Source organism: Castor canadensis, chromosome 5 (assembly GCF_047511655.1).
Source record: "Castor canadensis chromosome 5, mCasCan1.hap1v2, whole genome shotgun sequence".
In the NCBI taxonomy this organism is placed as follows: Eukaryota; Metazoa; Chordata; class Mammalia; order Rodentia; family Castoridae; genus Castor; species Castor canadensis.
In genome coordinates, this window is record NC_133390.1 from 156691782 (window position 1) to 156710507 (window position 18726).

General features: G+C 43.5%; 1 protein-coding gene across 4 annotated transcripts in view; it reads left to right on the plus strand.

Moving 5' to 3' along the window:
• Asxl1 (ASXL transcriptional regulator 1) overlaps window positions 1-17121 on the plus strand; it is a 75363-nt gene extending 58242 nt beyond the window's left edge. For all 4 annotated transcript variants that reach the window (XM_074074545.1, XM_074074548.1, XM_074074547.1 and 1 more), the window contains 9 exons: window positions 6985-7105; window positions 7182-7279; window positions 7831-7924; window positions 8408-8560; window positions 9753-9916; window positions 10112-10208; window positions 11176-11281; window positions 12134-12767; window positions 13291-17121. In XM_074074545.1, coding sequence (XP_073930646.1) covers window positions 6985-7105; window positions 7182-7279; window positions 7831-7924; window positions 8408-8560; window positions 9753-9916; window positions 10112-10208; window positions 11176-11281; window positions 12134-12767; window positions 13291-16185 — 4362 coding nt within the window. In that variant the 3' untranslated portion in view covers window positions 16186-17121. The remainder of the gene's footprint in view (window positions 1-6984; window positions 7106-7181; window positions 7280-7830; window positions 7925-8407; window positions 8561-9752; window positions 9917-10111; window positions 10209-11175; window positions 11282-12133; window positions 12768-13290) is intronic.
• The last annotated feature ends 1605 nt before the right edge of the window (window positions 17122-18726 follow it).

An 18726-nucleotide genomic window follows, 5' to 3' on the forward strand; every position in this document is an offset into this window, starting at 1 on the left:
TATTTCTAGTTTATGGAAACTCCTTTCTTATCATTAATGAGAACTCGCACAATTTCTTCTCTTTATTTTTTTTCTTAATATAATAGTTGTACAGGGGGCTACATTGTGATATTTACATATGTGTTACAATATATCTTAGTTGAATTTACTCCCTCCATCGTTCTCTCCCTCCCCCTCCCTTCTCTTTAAGCTATATTCCAAGAGTGTGTTTACTTTTAAAATCACAGCTCTTTTCTTTTCTTGGCAGCTGTAATGTTAAAATGCCTTGTGAGAGAATGCAAATGGATTTCAAATTCAATAGAACTTTTTTTACATCATGTATTTTTAAAAAGCCTTTTCTCAAGTACAATTAGAGGTTGCTTTACTGGTTTTAATTCTGTAGGTTTTGCATAATAAAATTAAGACATCATTAATGAAACATCTTAGCTTTAAAATGTCCATTTCAGTGCCTTTTAGTGTATTCATAAAGTTAGGTAACTATCACCATGATCTAATTGTAGAACATTTTCATCACCACAAAAAGAAACCCCATACCTTTTAGCAGACTTATCTTTTTCCCCTCCTCCTTCCAGCCCCTAGCAACCACTCATCTACTCATTTAATTACTAAAGCTTTATAAAGAAAAAAAAAAAAAAAGGATGTCTTCTCATCCTGTTTTTCAAGAATTTCTTGGCTATTTTTGGCCCTTTTCTATCAAGAATCAAGTTCTACAAAAATTTGTGTCAAGATTTTCACTGGAATTGTACTACAATTCCAATCTACAAGTAACTTTGGGCAGAATTGGCATCTTTTCAATGTTGAAATTTCTTAATCAAGAACATGGTGTAAGGGCTGGTGGTGTGCTCAAGTGGTAGAGCACCTGCTGAGCAAGCACAAGGCCGAGTTCAAACCCCAGTGCCCCCAAAATAACAAACAAGAGCATGATGTAGCTCTGCATTTATTTAGGTTTTAAACCTTTCTCAAAGTTTTATGTTTTCTTCATAAAATGATTGTTTTAAATTTTGCTTCTTTTTCTTCTTTACTTTTTTGGCAGTACTAGGGTTTGAACTCGGTGTCTGACACGTGCTAGGCAGTCATCTACCCCACTTGAGCCACACCCCCTAGTCCAAATGATTTATTTCATTTGCAGAATTTATCCCTGGGTAATTTATCTTCAGTGCTGGTATAAATTGCATTTCTTCTTTTTCCATTTTTATGTTCATTATACTTGGGGAATTTGTTGTGATCATTCCGAATAGCCTTACATTGTACATTGGTTAGATCGCTCCCTCCATCCCCCTAAATTACACTTATTAATTGGTAATAATATTGTTGGTGTTAGAATTGCTTGATTTCTAAATTTGATCTTGAATCTCATTCTGACTGAATTCTCTTAATAGATCTGAATCTCTTGGCTCTTCAGTGTAGATAAGTTGTACTAGTCTAAGAATTACGACACTCATCTCTTTTCTAATCTTGTTTCTTTTACTTTTTAAATACACAGACACACACACATATTTTTTGCCATACTGGAGTTTGACCTCAGGGCTTTGCACTTGCAAGGGAGGTTGCTCTACTACTTGAGCCACCGTCAGCCCTTTTTTGTGTTGAGTATTTTCCAGACAGGGTCTCGAGAAGTATTGCCTGGGCTGGCTTCAAACTGCCATCCTCCTGATCCCTGCCTCCTGAGTAGCTAGGATTATAGACATGAGACACTGGTACCTGCCTTTTTATTTTATTTTAAAATATTGGTTAAGAATTCTAATATACTGTTGAAATGTCAGTATGTTCTTAGTTTTTAATAATTTATATTAAACAGCTTTCCAGACAAAGCTCACAGCTATAATCCCAGCTACTCAGGAGGTAAAGATTGGGAGGATCAAGTTTGAGTCTAGTTTGGGCAAAAAATTAGTAAGACCCCATCTCAACAAAAAGACTGGATGTGGTGGTGAGCACCTGTCATCCCAGCTGCCCAGAAGGCATAATAAGAGGATGGTAGTTCAGGCAGGCCCAGGCAAAAACACGAGACCCTCTCTGAAAAATAGCTAAAGCAAAAAGGTCTGTGGGCATGGCTCGGGCAGTAGAGCTCCTGCCTGGCAAGCGTGAGTCCCTCAGTTCAGACCCCAGTACTGCCAACAAAACAAACAAAAAACCAACTCATTTAAACAGTGGGCAAAAGACTTGAACAGATATTTCAAAAGGTAGATAGGAGTATGACCAATCAACACATAAAAAAAAGTGCTCAACAGTGCTGGAGTGTAGCTCAGTGGTAGAGAACTTGCCTAGCATGAGGCCTTGGGTTCTGTTTCCCAGCACCATTAAGAAGGAGATGCTCTACATCTTTAGTTTATGGACAGATGAAAATTAAAACCATAATGAAGTACTATTGCACTCAAAATGGCTAAAATAAGACTGACAGCACCAAATACTGGTGAAGATGTGGAGCAACTGGAACTCTCATACAGCAAGTACTGTTGAAGTGTAAATTTTTGGATGTCTGAGGTTTTTAGAAAGTTGACTTTCATCTGTCTTACGACCTTGAATTTTGCTCCTGATATTTACCCAAGGGAAATGAAAACATGTCTATAAAAAGTCACATACAAGAATGTTCATAATAGTTTTATTTGTAATTTCCAAAATCAGTCTCCATCAACAGACAAACAAGTGGTTGTATGTGTTATGTGTTAAATGTGATAACAAACTACTGACACAGGCTGGATGAATATCATAAACATGACTATCATCAGCTGGGGGATTGAATGAAGCTAGATATAGAACAGCATGTATTGTATGATTTCATTTACTTGAAGACTGACAACAGGCAAAAGCACTACTAGGCTAGAAAACCAGAACTGTTAATGGGGTGGGCAATGTAGAGTGGTGATTGACTAAGAAGGGGCACAGGAAACTTTTGGGGGTTTTAGAAATGTACATTTATACATTGGTCCAAACCTGTCAAACAGTGTGCATTTCACTGTATGTAAATTACACAGTTTTTCTAAAATGGGGTAAGGATCTGATGGGTAAACACTTACCTAAGGGTATTCTCTTACGCAGCACAATTAGTTATTGCACTCGGGAAATTTGACTTTAATGTGACATTACCATCCAGTAGGTAGTTTACACACATTCATATTCTCTCTTTCTCTGTCTCTCTCTCTCTCTCTCCCTCTCTCTCTCTCTCTCTCTCTCTCTCTCCCTCTCTCTCTCTCTCTCTCCCTCCCTCCCTGATTGATGGATGTGTTAATTCAGTTTGTGGTAGTTATTTCACAATATGTACTTATATCAAATTGTCTGTTGCTTCCTTGAATATGTTCAATTTTTGACAAATATACCACAATAAATCTGGAGGAAAAATGATAGCAAGAATGTTTTATAGCACTTTTCTTATTAATAATTTAGTGAGATACCACCTATTTGTAAATTTTTTTAAACTTCATGTTGAAAAATATATTTGCAAGAAAAAAGTTAAAATCTTGAGCCTGGGACTTCAGGAGGCTGAGGCAGGAGAATTCAGAGTGTCAGTCTAAAAAATAAAGTGTTGAGTTTTAGGGCATCTTTTTCTGGCACCTATAATTTTCAATAGTCCCTTTTTTTTTTTTTTTGACAAGCTTACAGAGTTTATGGAAAATTAATGATACCAAACTTCTACTAGAGTCTGAATGGAAAGATGAATGATTGTTTAAAAATCCAGAATTAGAATCTCAAATCTTGCTTTCATTTCCTTAAACATCTTGTTCTCCTGTTTGCGTTTTACTAAAAATGTATGTCTTTAGAAGCTAAATAATTGTTCAAATCGCAAACAAGCTGCATTTTTGTTTGTTTAATTAAAGAAATCGGTAATCAGCACTAGGTTCTCCTACATTCTAGGACCTAGAGAAAGACTATTTTGGCTTAGCTGTTGATAATTCATTCAGCACCCTAAATTTTTCTTTTCAAACGTTTCTCTCTCTGCGTCTCTCCTTCTCTCCCTCCCTCTCTTTTTTTCCTTCCCTCCTCTCTTTTCTTTCTCCTTCTTTCTTTCTGTGTACCCCTCTTACTCCCCCATTCCTCTCTTTTTTTCCCCTCTCTCCTTTTCTCATCTTTTTCTCTTTGTGGTATCTGTCCACACCTCCCCCATTCCCCTCTTACTTTCTCATTCTGTTGCCCAGGCAGCCTCAAGTTTGCAGTCCTCCTGCCTCAGCCTCCTGAGTAGTTGAGATAGTAGGTATGCACTATCACATCCAGCTAAATGTTATTTTCTTGATCATACAAAAAAAAAAAGTAATTGTCAAAATTGGAAAGAAAGTGAAACACAACTCCATCACTTAGAGACAGTGATAACTAACATTGTCTTAACCTTTGTACAAATACATTGATGCAAATTTTACCTTAAGGACTGCAGGTGTGGCTCAAGAGCTCCTGCTTTACAAGTGTGAAGCTCTTGAGTTCAAACAACAGTCCTGCTTAAAATACAAAAATTCCCAAACACAAAAAATTTTCAGTTTAAAAAAAAAGATGGAGCTGGGTGTGGTATGACATACTTGAAAGAAAACCTTACACTTGAGAGGTCAGGGCAAGAAGATCATGAGTTTGAGGCCAGCCTGGGCTACAAAGTGAGACCACTGTCTCAAAGAAATAAAACCAAAAAGATCAAATTATACAGTATGAATTCAGCTGCTTGAATCACTGGCAGTATCATCTGTATTTCTACTGTCATTAAATATTCTGCACCTTTATTTCAAATGGCTATCTGTGTACTTACAAAGTATTTCCTTAATGGAAATATTTGAATTATCTTTTGTTTTGTTTTCAGACTTCATGTGTGTGTGTGAGAGAGAGAAGAGCAGAGAGAGATAGACTGGGGTTTGAACTCAAGGATCTTTACACTTGCAAAGCAGGTGGTCTACCACCTGAGTCACACCTCCAGTTGACTCTGTTATTTGGAGATGGGGTCTCTTGAACTGTTTGCCCACGCTGGCTACGAACTGTAGTCCTCCCAATCTCAGCCTCCCAAGTAGCTCAGATTATAGGTGTGATCACTGGAGCCCATTGTAGAAATATAATACAGTAAAACATAATGACAAATGTTTAGCATTCCTAATCCAAAAATCCAAAATGCTCACAAATCTCAGACTTTTTGAATGTTAATATGATGATACCTGGAAAATTCCATACCTGACCTCAAGAGATGGGACAATCAGAAACACATTTGCACTGAAAATACTGTCTGGATTACCTTTGTACTATAAGTTGTAACTGGAAACATAAATGAATTTCCTTTTTAGAATTGGGTCCAAATCCTAAACATTTCATTATGTATATACAGATATTCTAAGAACTGAAAAAAACTCCAAAACCCAACACATTCATGGTCCCAAATATCTTGGATAAGGAATGCTTAGCTGTATGCTTTCTCAGAGTTTTGGTAAGAGTTCACTCTCCCATTGTCAGTGTATAAACTTCGTGATGCCATTTTCACTTTTGCCAGCAGTGTTTATATGATTTTTTTCTCTTGCCGGAACTGGAGTTTACTCCAAAACCCAACACATTCATGGTCCCAAATATCTTGGATAAGGAATGCTTAGCTGTATGCTTTCTCAGAGTTTTGGTTAGAGTTCACTCTCCCATTGTCAGTGTATAAACTTCGTGATGCCATTTTCACTTTTGCCAGCAGTGTTTATATGATTTTTTTCTCTTGCCGGAACTGGAGTTTTGCGGGGTTAAGTTTGCAATGTGATAGATCTCCTCTATTCACTAATAAATATCTTACCTTAGTTTGCCCATAAGAATCAGGGATTAAATTTGTTTCATTTCAAAAAACATAGCAATCAATAAGCATAATTGTAAGATTAATACTAAGAATATTCGGATTTCATTCTGAGTTGTATTTATGGCTAGTAGAAAAGATAAAGATCAAAAACCATTTTCTTTCTAAGTCATTTAAGACAGCATGATTTTAGCTTAAAATTAATGAAAATAAGTCGATGAAAGCTAAATGTGTAGTATGGATCAAGGGACCCATGAAATTGGCGTTAGATTATTGTGGGTTTCCACAGTAATTTGTGGTATTTTTAAAGCGCTATAATCATGTTTTACCAGGTGCTCTTCACATTTTTTTTTCAAAATTGACATTTATCTCCTCTACCTTATTTTAACTCTTCTCTCTCCAGTTCCCCATATTCAGTCACACTACTTCCTATATATATCTATATATATATAGATATATATAGATATATAGATATATATAAATTGACTTTCAGTAGGGCATATTCACATTTGCTTTTCCCACCACTTAGAATTTCCTAACGTCTCCCCATGGCCATCCCATGTCCATAATAGCTAACTTCTTTTAAATTCAGTATAAGTATCACATCTCCTTGGAAACTTTGCCTCCCTGATCCTTACGGTCTGTACCCCCATATCCCCTTTTCTCTTAACTCAGTGAATTTGGTTCCCCCTCTCTTGGGCCACAGCTCTCTGTCTCTGCCCTTTGTATTGTAGTCCGTCTTCTTTTTCCCGTGCTCAGGTGAGAACCTTGAGGATAGTGCCCTGATGCCCACTCCTTACTTCTCTTCCCAGGAATTAGCATGGTATAGCTTGTAAGAGAAGCCTTATAACTGTTTAATGTAGGATTGAATGCAAAAATACAAATCTGAGTGTGGTAGTGCATACCTGTAATTGGAACACTTGTGGCGAGGGTAAGGCAGGAGGATTGAAAGTTCAAGGCCAGCCTGGGCTACATAGTGAGACTGTCTCAAAACAAAAATATAACAATAATAGCTTTCTTAATGATATATTTATGGAAAAACTTGATTAGAAAAAGCTCAGTTTGAAAAGGATGTGAGTATGGTAATTTAACTCGAGTTGAGGGTGTAGGTATAGGTCAGTGGTAGAGCAGCACTTCAAAACAATAAACACAACCTAAATCCATGTTCTCCAAAAGCATATAAATTTAGGAATGCCTATTGTACTTGAAGGATTTGTAGGGTTTTTGTTCACCTGAATTGTAACTTGCTGTCACAGAAGGATGCCCTGCAATGGTCTCGAAATCCGGCTGCAGTAGATGGAGAAGAGCCAGAGGACTCAGCTGATGTGGAGAGTTGTGGGTCTAATGAAGCCAGCACTGTGAGTGGTGAAAATGACGGTAAGTGCCCTAGCTAGGTGGGGGAAGAGCCCCAGGCAGTCTCCAGGGACTAAACTTTTGTTTTCCTGCTTTTCAGTATCTCTTGATGAAACATCTTCAAATGCATCTTGTTCTACAGAATCTCAGAGTCGGTCTGTTTCCAATCCCAGGGACAGCTACCGAGCTTCCTCACAGGTAGGGAGGAGAATTGCTGATGAGGCCAGGAGAATGAATAAGGGCAGGCATAAGACAGGACTCTTATTCCTTCAGCAGTTAGCTATGAACTTGTTTGAAGAGTAAACAAATATAGTCTTTACCTCTTAGTAACATTTAAAAGAGGGCTGTAGGAAAACTGAACATTAGGTCTGTGAGCAAAGTGATTTGATTTTTCTCTTTACATTCCTGGGTAATTCTGTCCATCCAGGGAGTATAGTATAGTGCAGAGTGGTGAGAACAAAAGCTTGGGAAGTAGCAGTTTGAATGATGGCCTTGCCATTTAATTAGCTGTGGGCAAATTCCTTTTCTGTAGAATGGAGATAACAAAGCATTCCTATCAGCCGAGGGTGATACTTGCCACAATGACCAGCACACAGCTCAGTAACGTTGGCCAGGGATCTCGTGAGCATTGTCTGGCAGATCTGTCTGCACATGAACTCTTACAAGAAAGTAGGTAGGGTAGGGTCAAGAAGGAGTGCTGTTAATGGCCTTGCAGATGACTCTGATTTTCTTTTTTTACCCGAACCCAGGCAAACAAACAAAAGAAAAAGACTGGAGTAATGCTGCCTCGAGTTGTCCTGACTCCTCTGAAGGTAAACGGGGCCCACGTGGAATCTGCATCAGGTATGTGTAGGCTTATGGCTATGGTGCTTTTCCCTCAGGTCCTGAGTTCCTGGCCACCCTCTTTCAGCAACCTCTGACCTACCAATGTGATATCAATAGAGCTATTGAGCCAGAAACAGGAGACCCACCCTGTCTGGAAGGCAGTATCCTATGGAAGTGAGGCCTGCTGTGGCCTTGGGCTGGGCCCTGTCATGTGCCCTTGTCTTTGCCTCCCAGAGTGGTTGTAAGCATCTGATAGAGAGTTGTGCCAGTCTTCGTAAAAGGTGTAATGCTGTACAAATGAAGGTATCGGTTTGGCATTCTTAAGGTGATATTTTAAAGCCAGACCATAAGGCAGTGAGGTCTACCAGCCCAGGGCTGGAATATGGAAGCACCCCAGTATTGTTGGCAGCATGTCAGGGATTGCTGGGAGAAGTAAGCTTGTCTGAGAGCCATGGGTACGGCATGTAATAACTTTTGACCAGTGGAATGCTGTGCCCTCAGGGTTCTCAGGCCGCCATGCCGATGGCGAGAGTGGCAGCCCATCCAGCAGCAGCAGCGGCTCTCTGGCCTTGGGCAGCGCTGCTATTCGTGGCCAGGCCGAGGTCGCCCGGGACCCTGCCCCGCTCCTGAGAGGCTTCCGGAAGCCAGCCACAGGTGAGTGGCTTGGCACTCATTTCTCTGCCTATAAAGGGGGCTCCTGCAGGCCTAGTGAGGAGACAGTGTCTTTTATACCAGTTCCTTTGCCAGTCTTTTTTTTTTTTTTTTTCACTTCTTGGGTGTCCCTGTATTTTTTGTTTGTTTTTACCTTGTATTTTAATTATTTCAGTGTGGACCTCTGCTAGATTGAGTGAACTCCTGTGAGCAGAGATGATACCACATCGTTCCTAGTCTGTCCCTATAGGGCCTGGCCCATACCTGCCTTGGTGTTGCTTCAGAAGTACTTGAGTAAGAATTGCTTCAGAGCTTCTCAGTGAAGGATTCCCACATCTGTTTTCTTTTCTCTGGAAGCACATGTTGAATTATGGGAACGCAAACAAATTCAGTATTGCTACATTGTGCCTCTCCTGCTCTCAGTAGCATCATTTGCAATATTAGTATGCTGTTTGATATTTTAAGGTTGTTTCTTACGACTCACGTACTAGGATGTTTGTACATGGGCCACATGAAACCATTAAGAAGATTAGCCTTAGACTCTAAAAATTACAATAAACCATTCCCCAAGTGGGAACTCAGTTTGCTGTCTTGCTGCTTTTCTAACTCATCAGCAGTGCTCAATCTAAGGTCTTATAGGTCTCTAGTCTAGTGGGTTTTTTTTCAAGTAAAAATAATATTTGCTTGGTTTCTGAGACATTTCAGTTGACTTTGAATATTTGTTAGTACATTTCTGCCTATAGATCATACTTCATTCACAAAGGGCTTCTGCAGGTTTTCTGTAGTACTCTAACTAGATTTGCTTTTAGACAACTTCCATCCTTTCTCCAATTGGGCTTTATGGAGCCTGTTCTGCAGCCTTGGAGGGAAGCTCAGAACCCACCCCTTCCTGATTTTCCATGGAAAGAGTATCTTCTTCAGGCTGTGATACATACAGCATGGTACACGGTGTTGTTCAAGGGATGCAATCCCAAGTGTTCTTAGGTTTGATGGCAATGACTGAGACCTGGAAAGAACAATAGTAATATACAGGTTGGGATGGGCTGCACTGCTGAGCAGATCGTATGCAGGACAAAGCTCTGGGTAGCCTGCATACTGCCACCACAGATTCCCACCAGCGGGCATTTGCTTAACTGCTTTTTGCATTGAGAAACTAAAAATCTACACCTTCTTTTTGCTTCCAAAAAAATCATAGGTCAAATGAAGCGCAACAGAGGAGAAGAGATAGATTTTGAGACACCCGGGTCCATTCTTGTCAACACCAACCTCCGTGCCCTGATAAACTCAAGGACTTTCCATGCCCTGCCATCACAATTCCAGCAGCAGCTCCTCTTCCTCCTGCCTGAGGTGGACAGACAGGTGCGAATGCATGGTTCCTCTTGGCCTGTGTCTGGGCAGGCTCCTGCTCTCTCAAGTTTCCTTATTTATTTATTTAATTTTTTAATTAATCATTTATTCACATGTGCGTGCATTGTTTGGGTCATTTCTCCCCTCTGTCCCCCTCCCTTCCCCTTAGTTTCCTTATTTATATATTTTTTCCTTTGGTCTTCCTAGGTGGGGACAGATGGCCTGTTGCGCCTCAGCAGCAGTGCACTCAATAATGAATTTTTCACCCATGCAGCTCAGAGCTGGCGGGAACGCCTGGCTGATGGTAAGTAGACTTTACCTCAGATGGTTTGAGATGTGCCTGCTATATGTGGTCTTGTGTGTATCCTAGTATTTAAAACCCAAGCACTCATTTTTCATCAGTCTCTTTTTTTTCTCAAGGGGTATTAGTATAAGGCATTGATTCCTAAAAGAAAAGCATGTGTTTTCAGCATGAACCATATTGTTGACATCTAAGGCACAGTGCACCATTCCTATCAGTTTAAGGTGGTGGGAACTCTTTAACTCCAAGTTACCACATGTCAGCCAAGAGCCCTCCTTGAATGGAGGCTTTTTGATAAGCAATCAGGCCTGCTGTGTTAACTTTTTTTTCCCTACCGAAGGGTGTAAAAATAGTTCTTTTGTTTGTGGTTTGGCTTTTTTGATCAAGGTATTGCTTGTTCTTGAATGATTAAGGAAGAGTAAGTTTCTCTTGTAGCAGATGTGTTAGCTCTATCCTGAGTAAGTGCACAATGGGAGAGGGTCACTGGAAGAGACAGGAGTATGTCCTTATAAAACTTCTGGTGGGGGATGGGCATAGTGGCACATACCTTAATCCCAGCTACTTGGGAGGCCAAGATCAGGAGAGTCAGAGTTTGAGGCCAGCCTGGGCAAAAAGGTAGTGAGACTTCATCTCAACAAACAATCCAGGCTTGGTGATTCGTATCTATAATCCCAGCTACATGGAAGGTGGAGGCAGGGATCAAGGTCCAAGACTGGCCTGGGCAAAAAGTGTGACACCCTATCTGAAAAAGTAACTAAAGCAAAAAGGGCTAGAGATACAGCTGAATGGTTGGGCGCTTGCTTAGCAGGCACAAAGCCCTGAATTCAAACCCCAGTATCACCACCTCCACCCCCATCCCCTCCCCAGAAAAGAAAAATCCTAGTAGAATAGAAGAACATAACTTAGCTGTCTGTATGACAGAAATTAATATCCTGAATGTATTTACTAGAAAAGTCTTCTTTCTGTCTAGGTGAATTCACTCATGAGATGCAAGTCAGAATACGACAGGAAATGGAGAAGGAAAAGAAGGTGGAGCAATGGAAAGAAAAGTTCTTTGAAGACTACTATGGACAGAAGTAAGGCACTTGGTGCTATGAGTCCTAGTTTGAGTGTTTGAGGGGATAGGGACAGTTGCTCTCAAAATAGCCAGCCCTCTGTAGCCATGGGTTTGACCAACTGTGGATCAAAAGTATTTAGGAGAAACATTGCATCTGTACTGAGTATGTACAGATTTTTCTCCTTGCCATTCCTAAACAATACAGTATAACAACTATTTACAAAGCACTCACATTGTACTAAGTATTGTAAGTAATCTGGAGATGATTTAAAGTACGCAGGAGTACTAGCTATTCAGGAGGATTGCTTGAGCCCAGGAGTTCAAGACTAGCCTAAGCAACATAATGAGACCCCATCACACAAAAAAAAGTGTATGGGAGGAAGGCTGGGCATGTAACTCAGTGGTGGAGCTCTTAAGTATGTACCAGGCCTGGATTTAGTCCCCAGCACCACAAAACAAAAAAAACAAAACTATCTGGGAGCATGTTTGTAGGTTATATGCCAATATTAGGCCATTTATTCTCTAAGGGAGTTGGGCATCCATGCATTTTGGTATCTGAGGATGCTCCTAGAATTGATCCCCATGGATACCAAGGAACAGCTTGGTATACTTATATGTGGGACAAGAACATGGAGGTTGGGGGCTGGCTGAGTGTCTCAGGTGGTAGAGCTCCTAGCAAGTGCGAAGCCTCGAGTTCAAGCCCCAGTACCAGGACTGGGGCATGGTGGTACACATATGTGTTTTTCTGTGGTTAGAATTTGCGCCTTGCAGATCTTTTTTGTTCTATGTATGTATCTGAGTGCATGTTATCATAGAAATTAAAGTGACATGCCCTCTCTGGTCTATAACTGATTGTGAGTTTGGTTTGCAGATTGGGTTTGACCAAAGAAGAGTCATTGCAGCAGAACATGGGCCAGGAGGAGGCTGAAATCAAGAGTGGCTTACGTGTCCTGGGAGAATCAGCACGGCCACAGCATGGCCCAGCCACCCGTCAGCGGGATGGACATTTTAAGAAACGCTCTAGGCCAGATCTCCGAACCAGAGCCAGAAGAAATCTGTACAAAAAACAGGAGCCAGAACAAGCAGGAGTTGCTAAGGATGCAAACTCTGTGGTACCAGATGTCATGCTTTCCAAGGGTGGGGAGGCTAAGCCGGATGCAGCAGGGGTGAGCAGTCCCCCCCGGCCAGGCCTGTTCTCTGCAGCACCCGGCCCACAGGGTCCTGAATGCCCCAGCGAACCTGTAGATTCCCGGATCCAGAGTGAGCCAGACAACTTGGCACGTGCCTCTGCATCTCCAGACAGAATTCCCAGTTTGCCTCAGGACACTGTGGATCAGGAGCCAAAGGATCAGAAGAGGAAATCCTTTGAGCAGGCGACCTGTGCTTCCTTTCCCGAAAAGAAACCCCGGCTTGAAGATCGTCAGTCCTTTCGTAACACAATTGAAAGTGTTCACACCGAAAAGCCACAGCCCACTAAAGAGGAGCCCAAAGTCCCGCCCATCCGGGTATGAGACTATTTGATTCCTGGTGGCCCTGGTGCCAGATTTCCTTTGAGGGTCATAAGACAATACAGCCCTCTTTGCAGGGTTAGAGACCCTCCAGCCCTGGCATGAATTACATGGGGAAAGATATTTTCTCACATAAAGAGCTTGAGACTGACTAAGTTTGGGGTGTGAGGGTGTTTTTTTTTGTCCTTTACTTTTTTGTTTACTCTGTAAAATTCTCTCTAAAGGTCAAAATCCTTTGGGGTTTTTAGTCTTTTATTAGGCGGTGTGAGGTGTTAGATTCTTTGCTATATTGACTCATACAGTCCCATCAGAAATTAAATTTGAAGTGTGGCATAAGCAGCCCTTCAGAATCATCTCAGAATGAAGTGGTGGTGTGGGGTGCCATTTTACCATGCCTACTCTTCAGGAAAATTACTTGATTTTCTAGGCTATGACATCTAAACTACTAGTGCTTCAGTTTTACTTTGTATTTCCTAGATTGGTTCACCCAGTTAAAACTTTTCTTGTGCTTTTCTTGCAGATTCAACTTTCACGTATCAAACCACCCTGGGTGGTTAAAGGTCAGCCCACTTACCAGATATGCCCCCGGATCATCCCCATCACGGAGTCCTCCTGCCGGGGCTGGACTGGTACCAGGACCCTCGCAGACATTAAAGCCCGTGCTTTGCAGGCCCGAGGGGCGAGAGGCCACCACTGCCATCGAGAGGCGGCCACCACTGCCATCGGAGGGGGGGGTGGCCCGGGTGGAGGTGGCAGCGGGACCACCGATGAGGGAGGTGGCAGAAGCAGCAACAGTGGTGATGGTGGTGAGGCCTGTGGCCACTCTGAGCTCAGGGGAGCCTCAAACACCCCTGGAGAGTGTGCGTCAGATCTACAGCGAACACAACTACTGCCGCCTTGTTCTCTGAGTGGGGAGAACACACAGGCTGCAACTGCCATGTCTAGAGCCAGGAGAGGGGACCTGGCTGCTCTCAGAAAGGAGGAAAGCTGCCCACCGCAGCAGGTTGCAGGTATACTCACAAGTGAGCTGGAGGATGCTTCCCAGCCCCCCATTGCTCCCACTGGGGACCAGCCGTGTCAGGCTTTGCCCCCACTCTCCTCCCAGACCCCAGTGGCTGAGAGGTTAGCAGAGCAGCCTAAGTTGCATCCAGATAGTAGAACTAAATGTGAGTCTGGCACTACTTCCTGGGAAGAGGGGATCGAGGAACGAGGAGCCAGTGCTTCCCTGGAGAGTGGTGTACAGTCTGTAGTGGGAGATGTATTAGAAGGAACTGGCCAGGCTCTTGATAGTAATCCCACCACGAAGGATCCTATAAATGTGACATCTGATTCCGCCCTTGAATCATCATTGACTGACTGCCTACAGAATAGACCTTTTGATGATGAATTAGGACTTGGTGACTTAGGCACACCCATGAGGGACAGTGATAATAGACAGGAAGCCTTGAAAACTATGACACTCATGACCGACAGTGCTGCTCCTTGGATGCCCATCCTGTCAAATGATGAGGTAGTGAAACAGCCTGAGCCAGAATCCAGAAAGAATGTACCATCTGTGCAGCCCCAGGGCAGAGAAGAGTGGAAGAGAGCTGCTTCCCTCCTTGCCATGGTGTCTGGGGGTTTGGCAGTCAAGGAAGATGTGATTCCTCCTGACAGCAGTGCTTTGCTGTGGATGAGGCCACCTCATAGAGGACAGGGGGACACTGGCAGCAATGGCAAGCATGTGGATGTTGAAAATCTGAAAATCAATGGAGACTCTGAAGCACTGAGTCCTCACAGTGAGTCCACAGACACAGCCTCTGACTTTGAAGGCCACCTTACTGAGGACAGCAGTGAGGCTGACACTGGTGAAGCCACAGTGACTAAGGGAGCCTCAGTGAACAAGGAGAAGTGTGATTGGAACCAGTCCACCTCACTGTCCAAGGTGAACAGTGACCTGAGTCTGGTTACAAGGACAGAGGGAATGGTTGCTTCTCAGAGCTGGGTGTCTCGTGTATGTGCAGTCTCTGAGAAGATCCCCGACTCCCTCATGTTGGCCCATACTGAGTACCAGCCTAGACTTGTGTGCCCACCCAGGCCCGGGTCCACAGTGGAGGCCACTAGCCCACTGGTGACGAAATTACTGCAAGGTAACTTGCCGCTGGAGAAAGTTCTCCCTCTAGCCCATAAGGGCAGCAAGCTAGAATCCCTACAGCTGACACTTACAAGAGAACAGAGCCTGGGTGGGTCCCTAGGCATGGGAGCTTTGCATGAGCCTGGGGAAAGCGGTCACCTGGTTGGCAGAAGCAGCCCTGGTTCTTTAAGAGCATTAAAGGAGCCTCTACTGCCTGAGAGCTGTGAAGCCAGCCCTGGTCTTGGCAGTGCAGAGGCCACACGGGCTCCTGGATTGCCCCAGATTTCCAAGATGGTCCCAAGTTTAGACTCACTAGTGATAGATCCAGTGACTACCTCCGGGAATCTGGAAGAAATGGATTCCAAAAAACATTTCTCCTCTTTTATTTCTGAAGAGCAAAAAGAAGTCCAGGCTGAGACTCAGTGTAGTAATTCAAGTGCTGCTTCAGACAGAAGTCCAGGAGATCTCACTACCTCGAGAGTACCACATGTACCCTCATCTCCAAATGTGGTCTCCTTTGGTGCAGAGCAGACAGGTGGGGCCCTGGGTGATCAGAACCATGCTGGAGGCCAAGGGAAGAAGCTCTTTGGCCCTAGGAACATGGCTGCAACCCTTCAGTGCCCCAGGCCTGCAGACCCGATGCCATTGCTTGCTGAGGTCCCTCCAGTTTTTCCCAGTAGGAAGTTGGGGCCAAGCAAAAATTCTGTGTCTGATGGAGTGCATACTACAAGGGAAGATTGGGTTCCAAAGCCACCCCCAGCACCTGCTGGCAACATCAAGAGCGACAAAGTTTTCATGGGGGATTCTTTTAAGGCAAATGCAGAGAACAGAAAAGCTAGTGTGCACAGTCCTCTGGAACTAGTGGGTCACCTGCAAGGGATGCCCTTTGTCATGGACCTGCCTTTCTGGAAATTACCCCGGGAGCCAGGGAAGGGGCTCAGTCAGCCTCTGGAGCCTTCTTCTATCCCCTCCCAACTCAACATCAAGCAAGCTTTTTATGGGAAACTTTCTAAACTCCAGCTGAGTTCCACCAGCTTTAATTACTCCTCCAGCTCTCCGGCCTTTCCCAAAGGCCTTGCTGGCAGTGTGGTGCAGCTGAGCCACAAAGCAAACTTCGGTGCAAGCCACAGTGCATCACTCTCCCTGCAGATGTTCACTGACAGCAGCACGGTGGAAAGCATCTCACTCCAGTGTGCATGCAGCCTGAAAGCCATGATCATGTGCCAAGGCTGTGGTGCGTTCTGTCATGATGACTGTATTGGACCCTCAAAGCTCTGTGTATTGTGCCTTGTGGTGAGATAATAAATTATGGCCATTGGAAAAATTGTATATTTAGTGTGTGTATTTTGATAATGATTGACCTTAAATCTGTATACAGAATATCATTGATAAACAGACTCTTTTTTCTCTCTAGGCAAGAGCATTCTTGCCTCACCCTAAAATTTATAGTGCTAAAGCCTTTTGTTTCCTGTCAGCCCTTCCAGTCTTGCTGGAGGGGTTTTCTGGAGGGCAACCTGTGGGGCTGCGCAAAGCCAGTCAGTCTGACCTTCTCGAATACCTACAGCTTGGTGTGGCAGGGGAATCTACCTGACACCCAGATGGACTTGAAACAAGAAGGCTATGTTCTTCACCAAGGGAACCCAACCACCTGACCTGAGCAGGAAAGTCAGTCTTCCACTGCCCCTGCCTGAAACCTTTTCTTCTGCTACTTTGTGTGGGGAGTTGATGGTTGGGGAAGAAGCTGCACAGGGTTAAAGTAACTCCCAGCATTGCCCACCAGGGGGATCAAGTACCTGCTGACTTCTGGGTCACAGTTTAGTCGTTTGCCAGTCGATGGAGCCAGTTTGGGACTTCCTGTCTCAGTGCGACCTTTTGAAAGCTTGAATAGCTTGGACTGTGGGGTCGGGGAATAGGAATCTCCTAAGAAAATGCCCTCTGTAGACCTGGTGAGTGAACTGTACAGACGTTTGCAGGTAATTCTGTTTGTCACCCACCCGGTCCCGTTAGACTCTGTGGGGACTGGGCATCTCCACGCACCTGTGTATGTGAAAATCATTTTACATTTCCAAGCAGTGTGTTTCTTATTTTTATATTTTTAACTCTTTATTCTTGGATGTATAAAGTGAACTTTTTGGCTTCTGTAAGTATGCTCTATGCACCTCTAATGTTTTATCCTGTATTTATATGTTGTACACAGTACTGGCCAATTCTGTAAATGGATGTATTGTACAGAGAACATGAATGTCTCTTCCTTATTTTACGTCTTCAGCATCATTACATTTAAGAGGTGTCATTTATTTCTCTACACCAATTGTCAGAGCCACTGAGTGCTGTGCTGCCTGATGTTTAGAGGGAAGTGACTAACTTGCGACCTGTGGTTGGCCTGGTGCCTTGTCCCATTTCACCAGGGGATCTATCATGACCCACAGAGCCATGGTTGGCCCACCTGCACATCACTGAGCAAATGCATCTTGCGCCTCACTTCTGTTCTCCTCTTTAATGGCCACTTGGCTGCCATATGTGGCAAATCACCACCACCACCAGTGTTAAGTGCTTCTGAACTCATGGGTAAGTTTTCTGGGTGACCCCTAGGCAGGCCTTCTGGATCTGGCTCCAGGATCCTCACCTGTCAACAGCAATATCTGGGACCACCAGGCTCCTTTTGGCTTAACTTTTGACAGTAGAGTGGGAAGAAACAAAGCCATGTCTGCTGCCTGCCTTTTCCAGCACACTAAACAAGCAGGTGCCCCTGTATTCATCATCTCTCATCTTGCTTCCTGCCTTGTTTAATTTAGGCCTGTCTTCCTTGTGTGAGTGCTTCTGTATGAAGTGTAAAATTTATATGCCTTGGGCAAGCTTTCTCTCATGTGAAAGGTTTTTTTTTCCCCCACTTAATCTGAGGTAGCATTTTTTTGTCATCTGAAGCATGAATGAGAAGTTGGTGATAATGTGATTTAAATGCAGTATTGGCCAAGTCCAAGTTGTCAGCTCAAGAGTCTGTTTACCAAAGACCCAGGAGCAGGAGCCCAAGCATGTGCAGTCCTCCTCTTCCTTCTGGGACCTTTGGGGCCTCTCAAAGGTTTGACAGTGGTCTTGTCCATGGGGCTGCCCAGAGAAAAGCACTGCTCTTGTATGTCTCTTGTGGTATTGGAAAAATAAACCTGTACAAACTGCATTTGTGGTCTCAGTCATCTTCTGTGGCTGCCTGCTGATGTGGGAAGGACTGGGAGGAGCAGATACCAGCTTGCCTCCCCTCAACCCTGGAGCCAACCTTCTTAGATTTGGAGCTTCTTTGTGAGGTTAGTCCAAAAGCAGTGACTTGGCAGTATCACTGGTCTTTGGACTCTATTTGTGACTTGGCAAACTTCTGTGTGGATTGAGGTCAGAATTCTAATGTAGGTGACCAGTGCTTTCCCCTGTGAATGGAAACTATGAACAGCAGCCTCCCTCTGTAGCTGCTCAGCCAAATTGCCTCTCTCAAGATTGAGGCTGCCCAGTGGATTCCCAGTGTTTGGTGATCTGGAGGTCAGGCTGCCAGGATTTGCTTTTTAAAGTCCTTAGACTTCTCTGGAGGACTTACATGGTTTAGTGCTTATCAGAAACATTTCTCAGTGTATAAACAAGCCCGAAAGTAAAAAAAAAAAATAATACAAGTGAAGCCTAAGTATAGTTCCATTAATTTTTCTCTTGCGAGTTAGGCCAACCCTCAGTGGGGCAGAACATCGGGGGCAGTTAGGGTTGCCATTTTATAATCCTGCTGTTGGAGAATTCCTGGTATGTGGCTCTGTGATGACCAGGCAACTGTTCAGTGGTAGTGGTTTACTTCTGCCCCAATGTCACTAC